At 42.2% G+C, this 25,291-nt stretch overlaps 1 protein-coding gene across 8 annotated transcripts in view; it reads right to left on the reverse strand.

The window, feature by feature from the left end:
• Positions 1–25,291, reverse strand: part of cblb (Cbl proto-oncogene B, E3 ubiquitin protein ligase) — a 175,568-nt gene that overhangs the window by 46,414 nt on the left and 103,863 nt on the right. For all 8 annotated transcript variants that reach the window (XM_082549200.1, XM_082549197.1, XM_082549198.1 and 5 more), the window contains 2 exons: positions 2,177–2,311; positions 1,525–1,589 (listed from right to left, as the gene is read on the reverse strand). In XM_082549200.1, the coding sequence (XP_082405326.1) occupies positions 1,525–1,589; positions 2,177–2,311 (200 nt within the window). The remainder of the gene's footprint in view (positions 1–1,524; positions 1,590–2,176; positions 2,312–25,291) is intronic.

Consider the following 25,291-nt stretch of genomic DNA (forward strand, 5'->3'; position numbering starts at 1 on the left):
CCTGTATGAATGGCACCTGTTTGAACTCATCATCTGTATAAAAGACACCTGTCCACAGCCTCAAACAGTCAGACTCCAAACTCCGCCATGGCCAAGACCAAAGAGCTTTCGAAGGACACCAGGAAAAGTATTGTAGAGCTGCACCAGACTGGGAAGAGTGAATCTACAATAGGCAAGCAGCTTGGTGTGAAAAAATCAACTGTGGGAGCAATCATCAGAAAATGGAAGACATACAAGACCACTGATAATCTCCCTCGATCTGGGGCTCCACGCAAGATCTCATCCCGTGGGGTCAAAATGATCATGAGAACGGTGAGCAAAGATCCCAGAACCACACGGGGGGACCTGGTGAATGACCTGCAGAGAGCTGGGACCAAAGTAACAAAGGTCACCATCAGTAACACACTACAACGGCAGGGAATCAAATCCCGCAGTGCCAGACGTGTTCCGCTGCTGAAGCCAGTGCATGTCCAGGCCCGTCTGAAGTTTGCCAGAGAGCACATGGATGATACAGCAGAGGATTGGGAGAATGTCATGTGGTCAGATGAAACCAAAGTAGAACTTTTTGGTATAAACTCAACTCGTCGTGTTTGGAGGAGGAAGAATACTGAGTTGCATCCCAAGAACACCATACCTACTGTGAAGCATGGGGGTGGAAACATCATGCTATGGGGCTGTTTTTCTGCCAAGGGGACAGGACGACTGATCCGTGTTAAGGACAGAATGAATGGGGCCATGTATCGTGAGATTTTGAGCCAAAACCTCCTTCCATCAGTGAGAACTTTGAAGATGAAACGAGGCTGGGTCTTCCAACATGACAATGATCCAAAACACACCGCCCGGGCAACAAAGGAGTGGCTCCGTAAGAAGCATTTGAAAGTCCTGGAGTGGCCTAGCCAGTCTCCAGACCTCAACCCCATAGAAAATCTGTGGCGGGAGTTGAAAGTCCGTGTTGCTCGGCGACAGCCCCAAAACATCACTGCTCTCGAGAAGATCTGCATGGAGGAATGGGCCAAAATACCAGCTACTGTGTGTGCAAACCTGGTAAAGACCTATAGTAAACGTTTGACCTCTGTTATTGCCAACAAAGGTTATGTTACAAAGTATTGAGTTGTATTTTTGTTATTGACCAAATACTTATTTTCCACCCTGATTTACGAATAAATTCTTTACAAATCCTACCATGTGGATTCATGGATTTTTTTTTCACATTCTGTCTCTCACAGTTGAAGTGTACCTCTGGTGCAAATTACTGACCTCTGTCATCATTTTAAGTGGGGGAACTTGCACAATCAGTGGCTGACTAAATACTTTTTTGCCCCACTGTAGTCTGCCAGTAGCAACAATCCCACCACGATTTCTCCAGAAAGTTTTCTTGTACTCTTTTATTTTAACTATACAGAAGGTAATTTCTGCCTCAACGGGTCCCTTAATCAAAACATGAAAAAACGATGTAGCCTGGCCTGCTTATAACAACAATATATGAGCCAAAAATGTAAATTAATTAACACTTGAAAGACTCACCAGGCTCAAGGCACCAGGGCTTCTCCTCCTCAAAGGACAGCTCTGGAGGGCTATTTTCCAAGGACCTGCATGAGCAACAAAATGTAACTGAATCACAGCACCCCAACTAAACTCTAATGACATACAGACAGAAAACTGTTGAAGGCAAACCAACTGGACATAGTAGTGGTGGACAAGCAGAGGAAGAAGGCCGTAATAATAGATGTAGCTATATAAAGTGATAGCTACATCAGGAAGAACAATGTGAAGAAGAACGTGAGAAGCTGGAGAAATACTAAGGACAGAGAGAGGAGCTGGAGAAGCAAGGTCAAAGGTGAAGACAAGTCTTGGGCAACTGCTCTGTCTAGCAGTAGCTGATGTTTTGTCCTTCTGGTGTTTCGCCAATTCCTCTGGGTTTGCCAAAAACCCAGAGGAATGATTCCAATACACTGCTGAATCTATGTCATGAAGAATGACTGCTGTTCTAAAGGCAAAAATTGCTAAACATTTTTATTAAAAGTCTTGAGTTACAGCTGAAAATCTGCATTCAATCAATTTTATCTTTATGAATGTTTCATTCACTGTGGTGGTGAATAGAGGCAAAACTACAAAAATTATGTCTGACCAACTACCTATGGAACTAACAATATACCATGTGTGTGAAGACCAATACCTGCTTGCTACAGTGATGCAGACAGGAGTCTGACTCAGGCACAGACTGGATGAAGGAATGTGATAGTTGCCCTCCGGTCCTTCCATTGCCCCTTGATGTTGTTCTAACACAGGGCTGCAAAAAGGGTTGGAGGATCTGCAAAGATGACATTTGATTTGTCAAAACAACCTTTGACTACATTAGCTAGTTTGTCTAATGGTTAACTATAAGAGGGAATCTTATGCAAAAGCCCTTTCTAACCCTTTTTCTGTCAGAGGTTTGCTCCTGTCAAAGGGGTGTATTTCTCTCAAAAATTGTTCAAGATGTCTTATTATGTTGGTTAGGTTTGTCAGACCAAGGAAAGTTTAGATACAGTCGGAGGAATAATTATTCGAGCTACTTTGTAAGTTTATTCATTTCCAAAACAATGAATAGTCTCTAATTGCATAGAGACAGAATTCAACCAAAAAAACAACCCAGAAAAAATAAGAGTTAAAACCCCCTGAAAAGTTATTATAAACAGATTTGCATGTCATTGAGTGAAATTAGGTTTTGCTCCACAAGATCAAATACTTGTTTTAGTACTTGGTCAAGAATACTAACTTTCTTGGCATAATTTCTTATTATCAGGTTTTCATATCTCTCAGGTGGGATTTTGGTCTTTTAGGTTTCTTGGTTGCCTGGTTGGCAGCTTCAAGTTTCAGCTTGCTATAGTAATGAGGTCAGGAGACTGATAAGGCCAGGGTGGCTGTAGCTCAGGTGGCAGAGCAGGTCAGCCACTAATCAGAAGATCGGTGGTTCGATCCCAGGTTGCCTCCTGGCTGCATGCCAAATATCCTTGGGCAAGATACTAACCCCATGTTTGCCTACTGGTGGTGGTCAGAGGGCCCGCTGGCGCCGGTGTCCGGCAGCCTTGCCTCTGTCAGTGCGCCCCAGGGCAGCTGTGGCTACAATGTAGCTTGCCAGTGTGTGAATGGATAAATGACTGAATGTAGTGTAAAGCACTTTGGGGTCCTTAGGGACTAGAAAAGCGCTATACAAATGCAGGCTATTTACTTCACAACCTTCTTCTATAGCCACTCTATAGCCACAAGTCCCATACACCAGCGGTCCCCAACCCTCGGGCCACAGACCGGTACAGGTCCGTGAGTGGTCTGGTTGATGGCTACGAGAGTTGATGCTTGGGTGTCAAATTTATGGTTTTCAGGGTTTTTATTGTTAACTTTTCCCGTGTTGTAGTTGTGTGTCTTATTTTGAAAGAAATATTTACACATTACCATAGCGACCAGAGAGCATTAAGGGGCAGAGAGGAGGACACAACTACACAGTGAATTTGTGTTTATTACTATATTTACAAAATACCACAGTTTTTGTCTTGGTCGTATCATTTTACCTTAAAGGCCAGTCCATGAAAATATTATCTGACATTAAATCGGTCCGTGGTGCAAGAAAGGTTGGGGACCGCTGCCATACACGGCCCATCTTTAGTGATTTGGTTGAGGGAAGGAGGTTCTCATCCAACATTTTACTTTCTATAGTAAAAAGAAACATGGTCCGGTCCTTTTCCCTGTCAATGTAGTGAAGTCATCCTCTACCCTTAGACAAACTGCCCCAAAGCATAATGTTTCCACTTCTTACTTGACTGTGGGACTGGTGTTATTTGGGTCATACTCAGCATTTCTCTTCCTCCAAACACAGTGGTTTGAGTTGATGCCAAAGTACTCAATTTTGGTTTCAGTGGAAGGCAGATGCCAACATTTGAAAGTATATGTACATCAATCGCACAATCACACAATACTTTTTCAGTTTTAGCCTCCTCTTTGGGTTAAATCTTCATCAGAAGTATCAGCTCTATCTCCTGCCTCCAGTACATCTGGATACACAGAATATCTAATCTAAAAGCTAAAAGGCTATTATCATTCAGCCATTACTTTTGGCAGTTTCTAACCATCAGATTTGCCTTAACCTGTAGACATCATTGGTAAAAGATCTGAAACCACAGAGAAAACAAAAGAAGAGTTTCATATATACTCCCTGTTATGGAAAATTCTAGTTTATCCTCACATTTAGATTTATGTGAGGATAAATCTAAATCCTCACAGTACACAGTAAATTAGTGTATGATTTTTGTATAACCTTTGCCTGCTTAAGATGAAGCAAGTGTGTGTCAGTATGACCTCATAAAGAACTGCTTAGCTAGGCCTAATGATGTTTCACTATGTTATCTGCTAACTGTTAGGGTGTAGAAGGACGAAACTCCCAAGATGACAGATGCCAGCAGCTTCCTGGGAAAAGATAGTGGAAGATGCTCTGCCCAGCCACTGCCCATGGGACAGAAGCCTGTTGTAACTAAAAGATACAGAAAGTTGTGTGTGGGGAGGGGGTATAAAAGAGGAGCTGAGACACCCCAAGGGTAGAGCTGGCACGACTGTGAACTGTGATGTTTGATGTGTGTGTTGGCTCTCCTGCGCAGTAATAAATAGCTTGACCACAGCTCTTTCTGTGTTGCAGACTTTATTTACAAAATTCCATGACAAGTTTGGCATCACAAACAGGATGCTCCGAGTGTGGGAACTCCAAAGACGGCTGATCACCCCAAGGCAAAAAGTCAATCCTCGGTCCCACTAAAGCTTCAAAAAGGGGGAGTTGTGAGGCGAGTCCTCAGCGAAACACCGAGATCATCCAAAAGAACTAGGGGAGAATCTGCACTGGTGAGCTGTGTCCAACCTATGTCATATATGGATGTATAAGTCACTTGGGTTCTCCGTTTGGTCAGGCCAAAGGGTGGGTGAGTCATGGCGCACCTCCGTGATATTTCACGGAGAAGTTCTGGGCTTAAGTACAGAGCAATTTCCTGAGGTCTCAGCTACACACAGGATCTAATGGCCCCTGGGGCAGTGGCTCATGGGAGGTCGGCCGAGTAGCTTAGAGTCTGCAGAAAAAAACCCTAGGCGCCGGGGGACTGGCGTTAGGCGGCAGTATTTTAGCATGTTTGGTCTGTAGAAGGCAAAAGGCTTTGCTAAGGACGCTTACCGAATAACATGGGATGACAGTCAGCACGGCCGAATTAAGGGCTGGGGCGTGGACTGTCACGCACGCTCAACTGGGTGATCAAAGTGAGAACTCAGTCTTTGACTCAATGGTAAAAAATGTAGAAAGAAAGCATGAAATATGTCGTGAGAAAGAAAAAGAAATGTTGAAAAGAAAGTCAGTTGATGTGGATTGAATGAATGATGAAAGAGAGGTGTTTGAAAGTATGGGTGGAGAGAAGAGAAAGCAGTTTTGGAAGGGAAAAAAAGTGGAAGAAAAAAATGTGAAAAAGGAGGAGAGAGGGAGAACCAGAACCAGAACCAGCAGCAGTGGTGGCTGCAAGCAGACTAAGAGGAGCAGGGCAGGACCCCAGGGGACGCTTCAGGTCATGGTTTTCCCAAGACGCCAGAACAGGGAAGTGACGCAAAAACACAAACCTACATATATACACACACTGATACAGTGAGGAGTGATACAAGAGCCACACACAAACACGGACGCACACACATGCTGACGCAATGAAGAAAGCTTCGCTAACAAGTGCTACGGAAAAAAAGTGCTCCACACACACACATACACAAACACAGAGACTGCTGCAAGAAGCCACACTTAGAACACATTTCATGCCATCCAAAGGGCAAATATGTGCATTTAACAAACAAAGCCTATAAATCTCTGCCTATGTATACAATGTCTGTGTGTGGTGAGAAGGTGGAATTTCTTGTAGACTACGGAGCCACTCTGTGTTACACTCTCACCCTGAAATTCCAGCCAACATTAGAAGGTACACCCACACTGTCTCTGCAACAGGCCATGTTCAAAGAGATAATTTCACCATTCCCCTGTCCTGAATTGACGGACAGGGCCAAAAGTTAAAAGTTTTGTCAGACTCATGTCCAGTAAATTTACTTAATGTGTAAATTAAACATAAATTTGATCTCCTGCCATGATGGCATTACAATCACACAGTCAGAATGTGACCATGCAATGGTGAAATACAGCCCTGTGACCCCTGCCTTCGTGTATGAATGGAAGCTGGGGGCAGGGCTGCTCACTGAAAGTTTTTTTTCTGTTTGTTTTTTTTTACAAACAGCACGTGACTGCATGCCTCCAGATGCCATTTTTGGCCGCTGATGGCCTGCACTGCACTTTTCACTGTGCTTCGCAGAGCCCTGATGAGAGACATGGGGAGGAGTGGTAAAGAGTTGAACATGATAAACTAACAATGAAATGCTTATTTTAGAGCTTTACATTTGCTGCACTTGCGATTTCCCTCACTAAAGAACAAAAGGTTATTTATAATGGATGCATCCACCCCACACATCTTCCTTGCTAGGTCTGCTGACTACAGGTGGGAAGACCTGGGCAGATTTGTGCACAATTGTAAAAGAGCTTGTGATTGGCAAGTCAGGGAGGACCCAAAAGTGTTGTTCACCCTAAAAAATGATTGCTTATAAAACAGTTATGCTGTCTATTGTTATACTGTTCACTGTTTGCTCATTTGAACTGTTTGATCCCACTGTTGATCAGAGGTGCCTGACGGCCTGTGGGCCAAGTCTAAATACGATGTGGGACTGATTAAAGATTACAAACCAGCTGTTATCATCTTGTCCTGTAAACTTAGTGGGTTATGAATTGATATGTAAATTAGTTGATTGTTATTAGATCAGGGAACGATCATTTAATTATAACACAAGTGAGCAGAATGTTGCGAATGAGTGGAGACTAACAGACTGAGTTTCCGGTTTCTGATGTATGTGAAGCTTGCACATAGACATACACACACACCTGATTATATGGGAACAAACTTGCTTTGTCAAGTGAAATACATGACATCATCTCACATATTTTTATTTTAAATGCTAAATAAAATGATTGGGTTTATGATTAGTGCAACAGTACAGACCTGAGGAAGAAACTCACATTCCAGGGATGAAACATTGCAATGAGGTGTTTAGGAAGCATCTGACAGTAAACATTAGTGTTGTGTGAACTGTGCAGCTGCTAACAAAAATTTATCTGGTGGAACTATGCCAGTTGACCCCAGACTCTCCAGAACTGTGTGACATCTCAGAGCACTTGTGGGCAACCAGTGGATATGATGTGGGGGAAATGAACGGGGTAGTGAGTCTTAAGTCTGAGTTCAGACCAAGTAAGCATAAACAACAAAAAAAGCCAGAAACAGTGAATGCACTACTGCATCTCATGGCACCTGAAGTTCTAATCCTCACACCATACTGTTCCACCAGAAAAACACATTTTTTCTGTGATTTATCTGGCTGACGTTTTTGTTTTGTTTTAGTGTTAGGCTGATCCTATAAGTCAGTTTGGGTCTGTTTTCTCTTTCTAAGAGAATGACAGCCTTATGCTTGGACATGTCCTAAAACTAGACCTAATGTTTTAGGGGTTTTTTTTTGTAACAGTGCACTTAAATAAAACCTGTCAGGTGTCACCCCTCCAGGGCATGATATTTTGTGTGCTGATGATTTAACAATCAGCTCTCTTTTCAGCAGGCCTGCAAGATTGATACGAAAGCGCTATGAAACATCCTTACTGGAAACATTTGCAAAGTGTGATTCTTCAGATTACAATGGGCTTTGGAGAAATTCACTCGTCTGGGACACGTGATCTCACGCGACAGTAAGTCCCTCTGTGTAAAAAGGTTGTAGCGATTCAATCCATTCCAAAATCATAAAGAATTGTTTTTTCTTTTTTTGATATGACATCGTATTGCTATTAGTGGATACTCAAATATGTGCGCGAGAGGCTCCACTCTCAGCAATGACAAATGTGAAGGGACTGACTGGACTGTGACAGACTGATAATGTAAATAAAGCTTTGACTGACTTGAAACTGAGATTAAAGACTGCACCAAGTTTAGGATTAGTAAATGCTGTTAAACAATTCACAAAAAACAGTTAGAAAAGGGTGGATGTTTGTGCGTTGTTTGGTTTTGTTTTCACAGGAGCGGGCAGCGACCAGAGATGGGAAGACTATCTAGGTTCACATAAGCTTGTGGGCCGTGCAAACTCAACCCTTAACTGCCACTTTCAGTGTAACTGTTTCTTGTAGAGAAATCTATGTATTTACTAGCTTTGTTGTTTATGATGCCATAATGTATTGTTGGAAAATGCCAAATGTCACAGTTGAAGAATGTACTGTGTTAAACCCAGAATAACTTATTTCACAGGAGCTGATGGCTAACCACATGATTTTGTTGCAGCTATTTCTAGAATCTATTTGTCCAGATCTGATCTACAGGATGCATAACTGGCTAATGTTGTTTTTTTCCTGAAGGTCTTTGTGGAGGATTTGGCATCACACAGACAGTAAAAATAAAGCAGGATGTGAAGTAATCACAGAACATCTTAGCGTTGGGCTAATTATTATATCAGTATTTATCTCAAGTTGCTGAGCTCATAACATTGAAACAAGTGAGTGACATTACTTATGACCAGTCACTATGCCTAATTCTAAATACACACGGGATGATCCATGATTTGGGCATATTATGGGAACAATGACTTTTTTTAATGATTCAGGAAAATCCATTGCACATGACAAACTTGTGGCTGCAGTGCTGGATGCCTTATTACTCCTCTGACCTACAGTTGTTCGTAAATGTGAAGTTTATATTAACTCAAGATTCTGTTTTCTAGGCAATTACAGAGCAGATGCGGTGGTAAAACCAGTAGTTAAGCAGAATTAACATGAAAACCATGCTAATTTCATTTCCTAGCACAGGTTTAAAACTATTTCGTGATATTTCTATGATTTTCAATTATTTTTTTCTATGATTTGTGTGACTAACAATTCATGTACAGGTATTAAAACTCTACAGGTGGTACAGATTAGTGATGGTAAATTCTATTCTTTTTACTGAATCGGGTTTGAATGCGTCACTCACCAAAGTGAATCGGGTTTTTGAGTCATTTGAGTCACTGAGTCAGTTGAACAGAGAGTGCAAAAAATGTACCCCTAACCCTAACTTAATTTGTTTTCATGTAAATACTGCTAAGATGAGTGACTGAAAAAGAAAAACAACTATTTTTGCTCTCAAAAAAGAGCAAAAAAAAAAATTAAAGATTTCTAAAGGGAACATTTTTTTTTATTTTTTTTTTATTAGTATTTTCCTCAAATGTGTCAAATATATATTTTCTCATCTAAATGTCCACTGAGCTGTTTGCCAGGGGGCGGTAATGCTCCTTAACTCTGGTTGCCAACCAAGAAGAAGAAGAAGAAGCTGTGAGCCAGGAGGGAGGCGGTGAGTGAGCGTTGTCACTACCCGATCCGTACCGGAAACCCGATCGGCACCCCGCATGCGCAAATCTTACGTCACTTCCTCTCTTTGCCAACATTGCGACATTCAATATATTTGAATGATACGGTTAAATCTTTGACTTTAGTTAAAAAGAAAAAGGCTGCTTTTTTTGTTTCCTTTATGGAAGATTTTGATTTAGTGAGTTAATAATTTGTTAAATTATGTGAGCCCATCTTTATATTTTATTTTCACTATGTATGAAAGTTGCTAATATGTAAGAAATGTCTATTCTCTGAATCTGTAATATATGGTGCATTTTGTTTGTATGTTTATATTACTAATAAAAAAATAAATAAAAATTTGAATGATACGGTTAGCGCCCAGTTAGCTCCTAGCATTTCTCAACAGCTCTGCCTCCTTTTCGACTGCCCGGGACATTTAAACAATGGATAATCTGTATACAAAGAAATTCATGCTTTTCTCCTCAACAGAGAGTGTCCCCTGATTGAGCAACAGCGCCGTAAAATAAGAAGAATGGCGCCTAATTACAGAGTTAATAATGCAGACTTTGTAATATCTCACGTGTAGATTCATCAGCCAGATGAAGTCTTTACTGACAATTGACAGTGATAGCGCACATCATCATCACTATTCCAACAATCCTCTCCTCACAGACAAGCATAAACACACTCGATTATCACTAAATCAAATTTAACACACGTTTGTAATGACGCTAATTCAGTTTACAATAGGGTTCATTCACTCAGTCAGCAGGTGGCGGTATCCTCGTGCACTGCCATTAAACGAACAGAAGAAGAAGAAAACCCCTGCACATGCGCGGTACGGATCGGGTAGACCCGATTTGTACGGTCCGACTTTGCAAATGCGCAGTAAGGATCGGGAGTCCCGATCTGTCACTATCTTTTTATTTTTTTGTTTTAGTCTACATTATATTAAATGTTTCATTATCGGAAACATTTTAAGGGATACTTACTGTGGCCCTGAGAGGCCAAACTGACTGCAACTTCAGAAAACACTTGCAAAAAGAAAAATGCTGCAAAAAGAAAAATGCTGCAAAAAGAAAAACGCTGCAAAAAGAAAAACGCTGCAAAAAGAAAAACAACACAACGGAAATAGGAAAAAAGACAACGGAAATGTTTCTGGGAAGACAGTAACCGGACGGACCAGTTGCACAAACCAAAACATGCTAACAAGTGCACTGGGACTGGGAGACACTTCAAAGAAGCGGAGCGGCCAAAGAGTAAACTTTCAAAAGTAAGTTCTGAATATTATGTCACTTATTTATGTGCAAATGTTTAATAATGAGGAACATTAAAACATTACTGTTGGCCACATGCCGGCAAAGTTATGTGACATTAGCGATGTTTGTACTTTCAGCATTTACTTTGTTTTAAAGCCTTTACTTTATACGCTGTTAGATAGTCGACCTTAATCTTACAGAGAATCTGATGATTTTGTGGATAATTAAAGTCAGTCATATATCCAAAAACACAACAAGCTGAAAGTCAGTGATGCTGTTTGGTTTGCAGTCCTGAATATCACGGCACAAGCAGGATTCACTGCACTGTTAATGTTAGCTATGTTATATTGTTGCCTCTGTTCGGTGGTGTCGAGCCAAACGGACTTTAACGTGTGTTTGAACGAGCTGACGGTTCACTCGTTAAGCTGAAAGAAAGATGCTTTAATCACAGGAGTCACACATGTGTCCATTGTACCATCTGGGAACTCTTCTTGTTTAGCACTCGTAATAACACAAACACTAAATCCTCCTGTTTGTAGCAGTGTATGCACCTGAGTCTGTCACCTGTCTGTCTGTCCTGCACTCTCTCTCTTTTTCTTTCTCTCTGATTGTGGAATAAAAGTATGAACATGTATTTATAAGTTACACTTGTGTTTGAATCCTGCAGCTTATCACACATTTGATTTCCATGTGTGACAACTGCAAGTGTCCAGAGTGAGGACAGACTGAGGGACCCACTGCTGCACATCATCTGTGAGGCTTTGCACCCCTGATGATCTACCAGGACAAACTCAGCAGTGTGTGAGGAAGAGGAGGAGGAAGAGCCAGCAGCAGCTGACAGATGGAGAGAATAGACAGACTGTTCCCTGTTTGTGAAGGACTGCTAGAAAAGTTTAAAATCCCTAATTGTCTGTCCTGAATCAGTCTTATTAGGTAATGTTCAAATAATTGTATCAGTGTGGGAGAAAGTACTCAGGGCCTTCAGGTTACACACTATGAAAGGCAGCAACAAGTTTAATGTTCAGAAACCTAAAGTATGTATCAGCAGCAGAATGGAGCTAAAAATAAATGTTTGTTTCAGTTCTATGAAGCTTTGAGTATTTTGGATTAGTAGCACTGCTGTGTTTGTTGCATCATATTGCTGTAATTGTTTATTTGCTTTATATATTCTGAGGTATTGCCCTGCGACAGACTGGCGACCTGTCCAGGGTGTACCCCGCCTTTCGCCCTATGACAGCTGGGATAGGCTCCAGCGCCCCCCGCGACCCTGAAAAGGATAAGCGGAAGCGAATGGATGGATGGATATTCTGAGGTAAGTTGATCTATAGTGTTACATCATATTTTATAAGGATGTTATGTGTTTGTATACTTTCTGCCCAGTTTGACCCATTTAGCAGAAGTCAGCCTGTTTAAGGCTCTGATATCTATTCTGTATGACTTAAAAGAAGTTATGACATGGTCTGATTTTGTCACCCATTAAAGAAATATTTAATATATCAGTCTACTCTTCATTTTATCAGAAACAGTTATCACAGCTCGTACATTTTCTTTTTACACATATATGTAAGCATTGAGCCAAATTTAGTAATGCCAACATACTGAAGGAACAACATTTGTCTCTTATATATAATACATCTATATATACACTGTCAAAGATACTTGAGTGTCTTTGAGTGAAGATTTAAGGTGATAGGACATATAAATAGCTGCAACTTGAATCTTTACTGAAGCTCAGTGTTTGGCACAGAGTTCATGTTCACTGCTGTAATAACTAATAATGATTAATATAATATTGGCCATATTATATTTACATTACCAAAGTGAGATGACTTTAGTCTCATGAACAACATTAGCTAATTGTTATTTACTAACTAATCTTAAATGACTGTTCAGTACAGAAATGAAGCCCAAAAATCATGTTTTACAGTTCTGTCAGGGTCTCAGCCTCAGACACTTATCAAATCACACAAAGCTCATGTAGAAACAAATGTACAAAATATGTTCTCCTTCATTTCTGTCAAACAAAGTTGTATGAAAAGTTTCCAGCTGTTAGTATCATGGTTGCTAGGCAACCTGGGCAGAGGCTAGACCATCCCATCTCACAAGGCTACAAGCGTCCACACTTCCGGCCTTAGCGGAAGCCTTGAGTACGCGGCCCTTGAGGACCGTGGAGGCTGCGTACTTTAAGGCTGCAGACCCTGAATTGGGAAACAGTCCCTGAATTGGGATACAGCCATACATAGGCTGTATCCCAATTCGGGGTCTGACTCTGAGTCTGCAGAGGGTCCCAGTGATGTGGAAGACATCATGCCTCGTCCCTGTACCAAAGACACCACGTCCCAGTGGCCCCCAGGATTACAGGCCCGTGGCACTGACCTCTCACATCATGAAGACCCTGGAAAGGCTCATCCTGGCAGCTGCGACCCATAGTAAGACCACATCTGCATCCCCTTCAGTTCGCTTATCAGCCTCGTCTTGGAACTGAGGACGCCATCATCTACCTGCTCAATCGTGTCTACACCCATCTGGACCAGCCGGCGAGCACTGTGAGGCATGTTTTTTGACTTTTCTAGTGCTTTCAATACCATCAGGCCGCCTCCTGGGTGATAAGTTAGCAGCGATGCAGGTGGATGCTTCCCTGGTGCCTGGATTGTTGATTACCTGACAGGAAGACCACAATATGTACGTCTCCCACAGTGTGTGTCTGACAAGGTAATCAGCAACACAGGGGCACCACAGGGGACTGTCCTCTCCCCCTTCCTCTTCACCCTCTACACCACAGACTTCAGCCACTGCACAGAGACCTGCCATCTTCAGAAGTTTTCTGATGACTCTGCGGTGTTGGGATGCATCAGCAGGAATGATGAGACAGAGTACCGGGCTGTGGTCGACTCCTTTATCACGTGGTGTGAGCAGAATCATCTGCAGCTCAACGTGGCAAAGACCAAGGAACTGATCGTGGACTTCAGGAAGACCAGGAAACACTTGACCTCTGTTTCAATCCAGGGGGTCAGTGTTGACATTGTGGAGGACTATAAATACCTTGGAGTACACATTGACAATAAACTGAACTGGGCTAAAAAAAAAAAAAAAAAAACACCACAACACTTTGCAGGAAGAGCAGGCGTTTTTTTTTTTTTGAGGCGACTGAGGTCTTTCAACATCTGCCAGAAAATGCTCAGAATCTTCTGTTGTGGCCAGTGTGATCCTCTATGCTGTTGCATGCTGGGGGAGCAGGCTGAGGGTAGCAGATGCCAACAGACTTAATAAACAAATCCGTAAGGCCAGTAATGTTGTGGGGATGGAGCTCTCAAGGTGGTGTCGGAGAGGCGGATGCTGTCCAAGATAAAGACAATGTTGGATAACACCTCCACCCACTCCATGACATGCTGGTCAGTCACAGACACGTTCAGTGAGAGACTGAGAATACCGAAAAGCACCATTGAACGACACAGGAAATCTTTGCCTGCCTGTGGCCATCTCACTGTACAATGCATCCACTTAACACACTGGTTACTGCTACAACTACACATGTTTCTTTTCCAGCTATTTATTAAGGAGTGACTTATGTGTATATATTGTACTATTCTTAGTTAGCGTATTGTCTGTCTTGTCTTAATGGTGGTTTATGTTGGTTTATAATAGAGCACTGTAACAAAAAATAATTTCCCCCAGGGATCAATAAAGTATTCTGATTCTGATTAGTTATTATAGCAGTGAACATGAACTCTGTGCCAAACACTGAGCTTCAGTAAAGATTCAAGTTGCAGCTATTTATATGTCCTATCACCTTAAATCTTCACTCAAAGACACTCAAGTATCTTTGACAGATGTATTATATATAAGAGACAAATGTTGTTCCTTCAGTATGTTGGCATTACTAAATTTGGCTCAATGCTTACATATATGTGTAAAAAGAAAATGTACGAGCTGTGATAACTGTTTCTGATAAAATGAAGAGTAGACTGATATATTAAATATTTCTTTATTGGGTGAGAAAATCAGAACATGTCATAACTTCTTTTAAGTCATACAGAATAGATATCAGAGCCTTAAACAGGCTGACTTCTGCTAAATGGGTCAAACTGGGCAGAAAGTATACAAACACATAACATCCTTATAAAATATGATGTAACACTATAGATTAACTTACCTCAGAATATATAAAGCAAATAAACAATTACAGCAATATGATGCAACAAACACAGCAGTGCTACTAATCCAAAATACTCAAAGCTTCATAGAACTGAAACAAACATTTATTTTTAGCTCCATTCTGCTGCTGATACATACTTTAGGTTTCTGAACATTAAACTTGTTGCTGCCTTCATAGTGTGTAACCTGAAGGCCCTGAGTACTTTCTCCCACACTGATACAATTATTTGAACATTACCTAATAAGACTGATTCAGGACAGACAGTTAGTGATTTTAAACTTTTCTAGCAGTATTTCACAAACAGGGAACAGTCTGTCTATTCTCTCCATCTGTCAGCTACTGCTGGCTCTTCCTCCTCCTCTTCCTCACACACTGCTGGGTTTGTCCTGGTGGATCATCAGGGGTGCAAAGCCTCACAGATGATGTGCAGCAGTGGGTCCCTCGCATTATCTGCCTCACTCTGGACACTTGCAGTTGTCACACATGGAAATCAAATGTGTGATAAGCTGCAGGATTCAGACACAAGTGTAACTTATAAATACATGTTCATACTTTTATTCCACAATCAGAGAGAAAAGAAAGAGAGAGTGCAGGACAGACAGACAGGTGACAGTCTCAGGTGTATACACTGCTACAAAACAACACAAGAGAAGGAGGATTTAGTGTTTGTGTTATTACGAGTGCTAAACAAGAAGAGTTCCCAGATGGTACAGTGGACACATGTGTGACTCCTGTGATTAAAGCATCTTTCTTTCAGCTTAACGAGTGAACCGTCAGCTCGTTCAAACACACGTTAAAGTCCGTTTGGCTCGACACCACCGAACAGAGGCAACAATATAACATAGCTAACATTAACAGTGCAGTGAATCCTGCTTGTGCCGTGATATTCAGGACTGCAAACCAAACAGCATCACTGACTTTCAGCTTGTTGTGTTTTTGGATATATGACTGACTTTAATTATCCACAAAATCATCAGATTCTCTGTAAGATTAAGGTCGACTATCTAACAGCGTATAAAGTAAAGGCTTTAAAACAAAGTAAATGCTGAAAGTACAAACATCGCTAATGTCACATAACTTTGCCGGCATGTGGCCAACAGTAATGTTTTAATGTTCCTCATTATTAAACATTTGCACATAAATACGTGACATAATATTCAGAACTTACTTTTGAAAGTTTACTCTTTGGCCGCTCAGCTTCTTTGAAGTGTCTCCCAGTCCCAGTGCACTTGTTAGCATGTTTTGGTTTGTGCAACTGGTCCGTCCGGTTACTGTCTCCCCAGATACATTTCCGTTGTCTTTTTTCCTATTTCCGTTGTGTTGTGTGTGCTTTTGCAGCGTTTTTCTTTTGCAGCGTTTTTCTTTTTGCAGCATTTTTCTTTTTGCAGCGTTTATCTTTTTGCAGCATTTTTCTTTTGCAAGTGTTTTCTGAAGTTGCAGTCCGTTTGGCCTCTCAGGGCCATCGTAGATACTTGTTATTCTTAACATCTTAACAGATACTCTGACCTGTAACTATCATAAAATGCTTCGACCGGAAGTAGACACCTTTCGCGCATGCGGGGTATCGATTGGGTTTCCGGTACGGATCGGGTAGTGACAGTGAGTCCTGAGTGATTCAGCACAGGAAGGGAGGGGTGAGTGAGTCCTGAGTGACTGATTACCCTACGATTCAGCACAGGAAGGGAGGGGGTGAGTAACTCAAATGTGCTGTTAGCATGTTAGCAGAGCGATTCTACTGTGAACTGAGGAGCTATTGTCTTGATGTGAGCTTTCTACTCAGGGTTTTTTCTTCCAGTTCAGAGCAGAAATGTTTTTGTTAAGAAACTGGCTGTTGTTTGTTTCCCCACACAATTGTAATTATAAGCTAGATATATTTCTACTATTGAAATTAGTTTGCTAACAGCAACAGGAATGAGTCAGTGAGTCAGTTGGGCTTGTGAATCATGATTCACGAGCCAGTAAAGTTATTTTCGAGTATTGAACATCACTAGTACAGATAAGCTTTTGATAACCCACATGTGAAGTTCACTGAACAGAAAGTAAAATGCTGCTGCTGGATGCTTTCAAAATGGTTAGAAGTTTTTCCTTCTAGTAAGGACATACAGCTGCAGTAGCCAGAGTATTGCTGGAAGAAATCATCTGAAGGGTAGAATCTCCAGACTGAGACTGGGTGCTGATCAGAAATCTTCAGAGAACCAGCAGGAAGCAGGGACCAGTCCACGTAAAGCTGACAACCCAGACAGCGGTTAAGGTCAAGAGTCCTGTCGTTTGGGGTCACAGTAGTCATAACGAGAAAATTCCAGAGCCACAGCAATAACCACAAAGGTTAAGAAAGATCCCTACGTTAGACGCTGAGGAAGACGACAAGGGTGTATGGCGTGCTCTGCCCTTTCATCCTACAGCTGCGTTGGAACGCGAGAGTGAGGGGTGAAAAAGCACCCTCCTCCAACAAGGGCGTGACAAGCTCCCAACTTAGTGACTTGCAGAGCGAGGCTCTGTGTCACCTACGAGGGGATCAGCGATGGAACGCAGAAAACACCTGATAAAACAGTCAGGCAGTTTTGCCTGAAAAGTTCAGTGTGTTTTTTAAGTTAAGGTGGTCATTGGTGTGACTTTTCTAATTGTTTCACAGATGACATAAATTTACATGACTCTCCAAACATCACAAACACAGGAAAGGTGTATATGAATTGCTGACTTTCAAACTTTTCTATAGCCCTGATCTGATTAAAAGTAACTAGTGTAAACATGGTATGCAAATTTCTCAGCCATTTGGCTAACAATTCCTTGATGGCAAACATCTGGACATGGCAAGATAGAACAGAAAAGAGCAGAGGAACGAAGGCTGATTTCTTAAAACGGCTACACTATGATATGTTGTGCCTTCAAGAGATGAGATTAAAAATACATGCAGATATAAATGAATTAAATAAAGTGTGGAACCCTGGCCATTCAATAATATCAATGGGGGAAGACAGCTCTGACGGAGTGGGTATTTTCTTCAAAAAGGATACAGTGAATATAATCAAAAGAAGAGACATAATACCGGGACAACTCCTCCTTGTTGATTGCTGTTATTACGGGCAAAAGTTGCATATTATTAATGTATATAACGCACCCGATCGAACGAAAAAGATGCAATTGCTGAAAAAAAATGAAGTATTTGTTAGAGATTGGTTTTAATATTTTTTATGTGGAGATTTTTTATGTGGAGCCACTGAAGCAACTGACAGGATATCCAATGTTGAGGTTAGAGAATCTCGAGAAAGTAAATTGTTGGTTCAAATTTGTAAGGAAGCAGCACTTAGTGATCTGTACAGAGTCTTGCATCCCCATACCATACATTACACTAGGTTCGACTCATTAACCAAAACAAGGATTGATAGACTTTACATATCATCTAACATTCAAAGTCTTAAATATGACACATTCTTAACAGACTTTTCATCCCTTCACCCCAACAGAAAGGAATATTCTTTCTTCTCACATGTTCATCACTCCTACTCTCGTCTGGATTATTTTCTGGTCAGCAGCTCACTGCTGAGTAACATTTCAGACACTGAGATTCATCCTATAGCTGTCAGCGATCATGCTCCTGTATCTTTAACACTAATACAGAAGAATAATACTACACCAAGTAAAAACTGGAGATTTAATACATCACTGCTCAAAGACGAAGAGTTTATCAAATACTTTAATAAAAAAGAATGGACTCTATATTTAGGCTTTAATGACATTCCTGGAACATCAGCATCTGTCCTCTGGGAAGCAGGGCAAGCCGTGATGAGAGGTAAAATAATCTCTTTCTCATCACATAAGAAGAAAGAAGAAAACAAAAATATTCAGGAACTAGAAAAAAACATCAAATTCTTAGAAAAAGCCTTTGTGTCACACCAAGATCAAGAAATATTAAACAAAATATGCAAGACAAAACTAGAATTAAATGAAATTATTAATAAAAAGACTAAATTCTTAGTACAAAGACTTTGTCTGCAAAATTATGAACACGGTAACAAATCCGGACAATTTCTTGCTAACCAGTTAAAACTCAATAAAGAAAAAACAACTATATGTGCTGTTAAAGATTTATCTGGGAATACAATATATGATCTTAAAAAAATAAACAAATTTTTTAGGGATTTCTATGAAACTTTATATACACCACAAATAAACCCATCTAAAAATGAAATTGATCAATTTCTCGACAACATAACTCTTCCAAAATTATTAGACACCCAAGCAACGGCACTGGATTCGCCACTGACGCCAGGTGAACTCCAGGAAGCTCTGATAAGTATGCCCAATAATAAGGCTCCAGGTCCAGACGGTTTTCCAACAGATTTTTACAAAGAATTCTGGACGATTCTGGCACCAGTTTTTCACAGGATGTTGCAGGAAATCAAAGAAAATGGTAGACTACCACCAAATATGAACTCTGCAAATATCAGTCTCTTACTAAAACCAGGCAAAGACCCTGTATTTCCTTCAAGCTATTGTCCAATATCCCTTATTAATGTAGACCTTAAAATAATCTGCAAAGCTCTCTCAAAAAGATTAGAGAAAATAACCCCCCTTTTAATTCATCCTGACCAAACTGGTTTCATAAAAGGTAGGAACTCATCAACAAATACACATAGATTACTTAATTTAATAGACTACTCATGCAGTAAAAACATTGAAACCATAATATTTTCTTTAGATGCGGAAAAAGCATTTGACAGAGTTAACTGGAAATTTCTATTTGCAACTTTACACAAATTTGGTTTTGGATCCTCTTTCATAAACTGGTTAAAAATATTATATAACTCCCCAACAGCTTGTGTCAGAACAAATGACCAAACATCCTCCAGCTTCTCTCTCCTGAGGGGCACCAGACAGGGATGCCAACTCTCCCCTTCACTGTTTGCAATTTTTATTGAGCCACTAGCAGCAGCAATTAGACAGGCTACAACAATTAAGGGCATAAAATGTAAGAATGTAGAACATAAAATCAGCCTTTATGCGGATGATGTGTTACTTTTTCTCCAACATTCACAAACCAATCTCTCTGGGGTACTTGCATTGATAAATTCTTTCTCAAGTGTCTCAGATTATTCAATTAACTGGTCAAAATCTACAGTTCTTCCGATTAATTGCTCCTTCCATAATTCTTCTCCTTCCCTACTGCAATCTGGAAATATAAAATATTTAGGTATTAATGTCTCTCCTAAGCTTTCAGAATTCACTAAATTAAACCATATCCCACGTTTAAAGACAGTAGAAGGCGATCTGGTTAGATGGAAATCTTTATCCATATCACTCATGGGAAGGGTTGCCGCTATAAAAATGATAGTCTTGCCAAAAATAAACTATTTATTTTCAATGATCCCAAATAAGCCATCACAAGATTGGTTCAGATCTCTAGACTCGTATATTTCTAAATTCCTTTGGAAAGATAAACCCCAATGTATCAGCTTAAAAACACTACAAAAGACCAAGGATAAAGGAGGATTAGATCTGCCTAACTTTAATCACTATTTTTTAGCCAACAGGCTTCAGTTCATCTCTACATGGTAGTGATGTTCGATTCGTGAACGAATCGTTCAATACTCGAGAATCACTTTACTGACTCGTGAATCATGATTCACAAGCCCAACTGACTCACTGACTCATCCCTGTTGCTGTTAGCAAACTAATTCCATTAGTAGAAATATATTTAGCTAATAATTAAAATTGTGGGGGGGAAAAACAACAGCCAGTTTCGTAACAAAAGCATTTCTGCTCTGAACTGGAAGAAAAAACCCTGAGTAGAAGCTCACATCAAGAAAATAGCTCCTCGGTTCAGAGTAGCATCGCGCTGCTAACATGCTAAACAACACATTTGAGCTACTCACCCCCTCCCTTCCTGTGCTGAATCGTAAGCATAAGCGAATCACTCAGGACTCGCTCACCCCCTCCCTCCTGTGCTGAATCATAGAGCAAACGAATCACTCACTCACTCACTAACCCCCTCCCTCCTCTGCAAATCAAAGAGCGAACGAATCACTCAGGACTCACTAACCCCCTCCCTCCTGTGCTGAATCGTAAGCGTAAGCGAATCACTCAGGACTCGCTCACCCCCTCCCTCCTGTGCTGAATCATAGAGCGAACGAACGAATCACTCACTCACCCCCTCCCTCCTGTGCTGGCTCACAGCTTCTTCTTCTTCTTGGTTGGCAACCAATGTTAAGGCCGCCCCCTGGCTCACAGCGCAGTGGACATTTAGATGAGAAAATATATATTTGACACACTTAAGGAAAATACTAATAAAATACAAATAAACAAAATAAATGTTTATTAAGCAATTTTGATAGGAAATTGCTTAATTTTAGAAATGTTTTTGCTCTTTTTTTCTCTATAAAATAGTTTTGGTTTTTTTTTAATCATTCATCTTAGCAGTGGGATTTACATGAAAAGGGAAACAAATTAAGTTTGAGTGAAAATGTAAAATTTTTGCACTCTCTGGTCAACTGACTCAGTGAATCAAATGACTCAAAACACCCGATTCACTTTGGTGAGTGACTCATTAACACTCGATTCAGTAAAAAGAATCAAATTTACCATCACTGCTACATGGTTTAAACACACCCTCTTAGATGAACCTTGGATAGATGTAGAACAGGCACTATGTAATAACCTACAAATTTCAGACCTACCATTTATCAGCTCAAACATCAAACGACATGAATGCTTTAAAAGCAGCAACATCAGCTCTTCTCTGACAGCATGGTGAGAGTTTCTAAAAATGACAGGGTCTTCATTAATCCCATGAAAACGTACACCTATCTGGAACAATCCGGACATATTACAAAACAATAATATGATCAACTTTCCAGATTGGAGTTGCAAATGAATTAAATACTTGGAACATATATTGGAAGGAACAGACTTTATTTCATTTGACAGAGTAGTTACACAATATGGGATCACCAAGAAACGATTTTTGGAATATCAACAAATTAAATCCATAGTAAAAAAGAAATTTAATCCCAGTGAAGCTGAATTACAAACACCACCAAGTGTGGTACAATTTTTTAGTCTAAAACCCCCCAAATTATTGTCTAAAATATACAGAACACTTTCTAAAATAGATGAATCAATATCCCTTCCTATTGCAAAATGGGAAGCAGATTTATCGATCAGCTTAGACCAAAACCTTTGGTCTCAGATATGCTTAAAAACCTTTCAATGGATCAGAAATCCCAGTTTGCAATTAATACAATACAAAATATTACATAGAGTGCACTATACTGGTCATAGGATGTTCAAGATGGGCTATACGCCTTCCAACAACTGCTCACACTGCACAGCAAATACACCAGACAATTACATCCACGCTCTTTGGTTCTGTCCACCAGTTCAGCAGTTTTGGCGTGAGATATGTGAAAACTTATCAAAGTGTCTGAAACGTAACATTCCAGCCTCCCCTTTAGTATGCTTGCTGGGCAACTTGGATGAGGTCACTGCAGAAATAAAGTTGTTTTTACGGCCCTATGCATTGCCAAGAAAATGGTCCTCATTAACTGGAAAAATAAAAATAATCTTAATTCTAACCAATATAAAAACCATCTAATAGATCACATTAGTCTTGATACAGCCTCTGCCATCACATTTGATCAATCTCTTTGGGTTCCTTTGATCGGCTTCATCACCTAGTGGGGGTGGGGGGTCATGGTTTGGTCCTGCCTTCACTATTGTGGTTGATATGGGGGTGGGGACGGCAAAACGCCAAAACACAAACTTAACAATGTGGTGTATGCTGTACAGTGCAGCGAGGAATGCTCAGACCTCTACATTGGAGAGACCAAACAGCCACTTCACAAGCGCATAGCACAACACAGAAGAGCCACAAGACTCAGCAGTCCATCTGCATCTTAAGGATAAAGGACACTCTTTCGAGGATGCCAATGTTCACATTTTGGACAGAGAGGACAGATGGTTTGAAAGAGGAGTGAAAGAAGCCATCTATGTCCACTGTGAGCGACCATCTTTGAACAGAGGTGGGGGTTTACGACACCAACTCTCTGCCATCTATAATCCAGTTTTGAGATCCCTTCCCAGACGCCTTAACGCCCACTCACATCCTGGGCCATCTGACCTCAGGAATTCACATGATAAGGTGGGGCCAGGTTTCATAATGAACACACCCGAAACTCTGGCTGATTGGGACCCACACCCAGTTTCACACCTTGGCTCAGGCGATTAGAGGATCATCAGGGGGTCCTTTTGTCCCTCTGTGGGGGGTTACTCCCACTAGGTTTATATCTGGGAGTCTCCACCATTTGACCTTAGAACTGAAGAAGCTTCTCGGATGAGAGGTGAAACGTCTTCAAGCAACTTAAAGAAGTCCAGACGCTTTTCTTTGCAAGCTCCTTTGAGGACGGCCTTAGGGCGTCTGGGGAGTCCCTAGGGACGTTTTCCCTGGAGGGCCTAACCCGGGGGATGTGGCCATGACCTGGTTAGGGGCTCTGGTGGATGGTGTTTTCCTTGTGGCTGCGTACAGCGGAGATGGGGGAGGGTCTGTGCTGGCGGATGTTGGTTACTGGCCTGGTAGCCTGGCTGCCCCTGGGCGGGTCCGGGATGGGCGTGGAGGCTTGGGGGTCTGGGTGCGCTCTGCCCCCGGTCTGGGGTGCTGGCTGGGCCTTGGGTCCTGGCTGTTGTGTCACCGGAGCTGTGGGCGGGTGGGTGCAGGGGGGCTCAGCCCCAGTGCAGGGGACCTCTGGTGCATCGGCCCAACTTGGGGGCTCTCTAACTGGTGGGGAGGTTGTTATATCTTTGCAGGTAGTCTCTCTACAGGAGCTCACTCTGCAGGTGGGGGAGAGATATAGGAGAGGTAGAGAATGAACTCAACCTGGGTGTCTATTGTCTTGTGTAGTTTGGGAGATGATTGGATGATGGGGTGGGTGCAGTTTTCTCTGGGGTGGAGTTGGGTGGGCTGCCCCGGACTCTGTGGGGCTGGGCGGTGCTGCTGCTGCGGGCCCTGGTCCGGATGGGCCTGGGCCCTCTTGCCCTGGTGGGTTCCAGAGTGTGGGGGTGCCTACTGGGGTCAGCGGGGGAGCTGGCCCCAGGGAGGGGCCACTTGCCCCTCCCTTTCTTCCCTCCCCATCCTCAGCTGCCTCCCTATTCCCGCTCTACCACACCCACCCACACACCAAGGGCTTGAGGTGCAGGTATGTCACCAGGGTGCAGGGAAGGCACTCCCCCTCTGTCCCCTTCTGGCCGCCTGTGCCTCAATTTTATTCTGCAACCTAGACATCCACATTACTCACACTCTCACATAACACATACATATAGGGCCTTGGGGGTGGGCACGTTTTACAGCATCCAGAGGATGGTCGGTGTATTCCAACCCACCTCTGGCGCTGGTGCCCTACCATCCATCCATCCATCCATCCATCCATCCATCCATCCATTCGCTACCGCTTATCCTTTTCAGGGTCGCAGGGGGTGCTGGAGCCAATCCCAGCTGTCATAGGGCGAGAGGCAGGGTACACCCTGGACAGGTCGCCAGTCTGTCGCAGGGCTAACACACAAGGACAGACAACCATTCATACTCACATTCACTCGCACATTTACACCTAGTGGCAATTTGGATTTATCCAATTAACCTATCCCCACAAACTGCATGTCTTTGGACGGTGGGAGGAAGCCGGAGTACCCGGAGGGAACCCACGCAGACACGGGGAGAACATGCAAACTCCACACAGAAAGACCCCGGCCTGATGGTGGAATTGAACTCAGGACCTTCTTGCTGTGCGGCAACAGTGCTAACCACCGTGCCCTACCCTCAATTTTAAATGCATATAGACACTAAGGGTTTTCGGGAGGAGCTGTGCTGCTCTCTGATGTTTTAAATGCACTTTAGAACAGCACACAGCAACACTACATATGAGCGGGGGTAGGGAGGTTTGGGGTCTTCACTCACCCTGGTTCTGTTAGCCGTCAGGGCTGGGGGGCTGGGAGGAGGTGCTGGCCGTCAGACTGGGGTCTGGGATGCGGGGCCTCCCTGCTACTGCAGATAAGCAGGTGGTCCGCTTGCCTCCACCACAGAGAGAAGGGTAACATCTCCTGGGTCTAGGTGTGGCTTGCCCCTCCGGGGGCGGGGGTACCTGGACCTGGGATATAGAGTATGTTTGGGGAGTGTGACTGTCTCTGCAGTGTCTATTTGTGTCTGTCTACACGTTGGGTGAGTGCCAAGTATTTGGTTGTGTATATGGGGGTGGGAATGCACGTTTGTGTCCGCGTGCGCCTGTTCGTCTGTGTCTATATGTCAGGTTGGGTGTTAGACTCAACCTCTCTGGGTACATCTCAGGCCCTCCTAAGTACGGAGGCCTATCTCCCCTCACCACACTCCCTGCCGCTGGCTGATGCCCTCAGACGTTGGTGTGTTGGTGGTTCTTGTCGACTGGG

The sequence above is a fragment of the Aulonocara stuartgranti genome (genome assembly GCF_965226115.1).
Source record: "Aulonocara stuartgranti genome assembly, chromosome: 10".
Taxonomy (NCBI): domain Eukaryota; kingdom Metazoa; phylum Chordata; class Actinopteri; order Cichliformes; family Cichlidae; genus Aulonocara; species Aulonocara stuartgranti.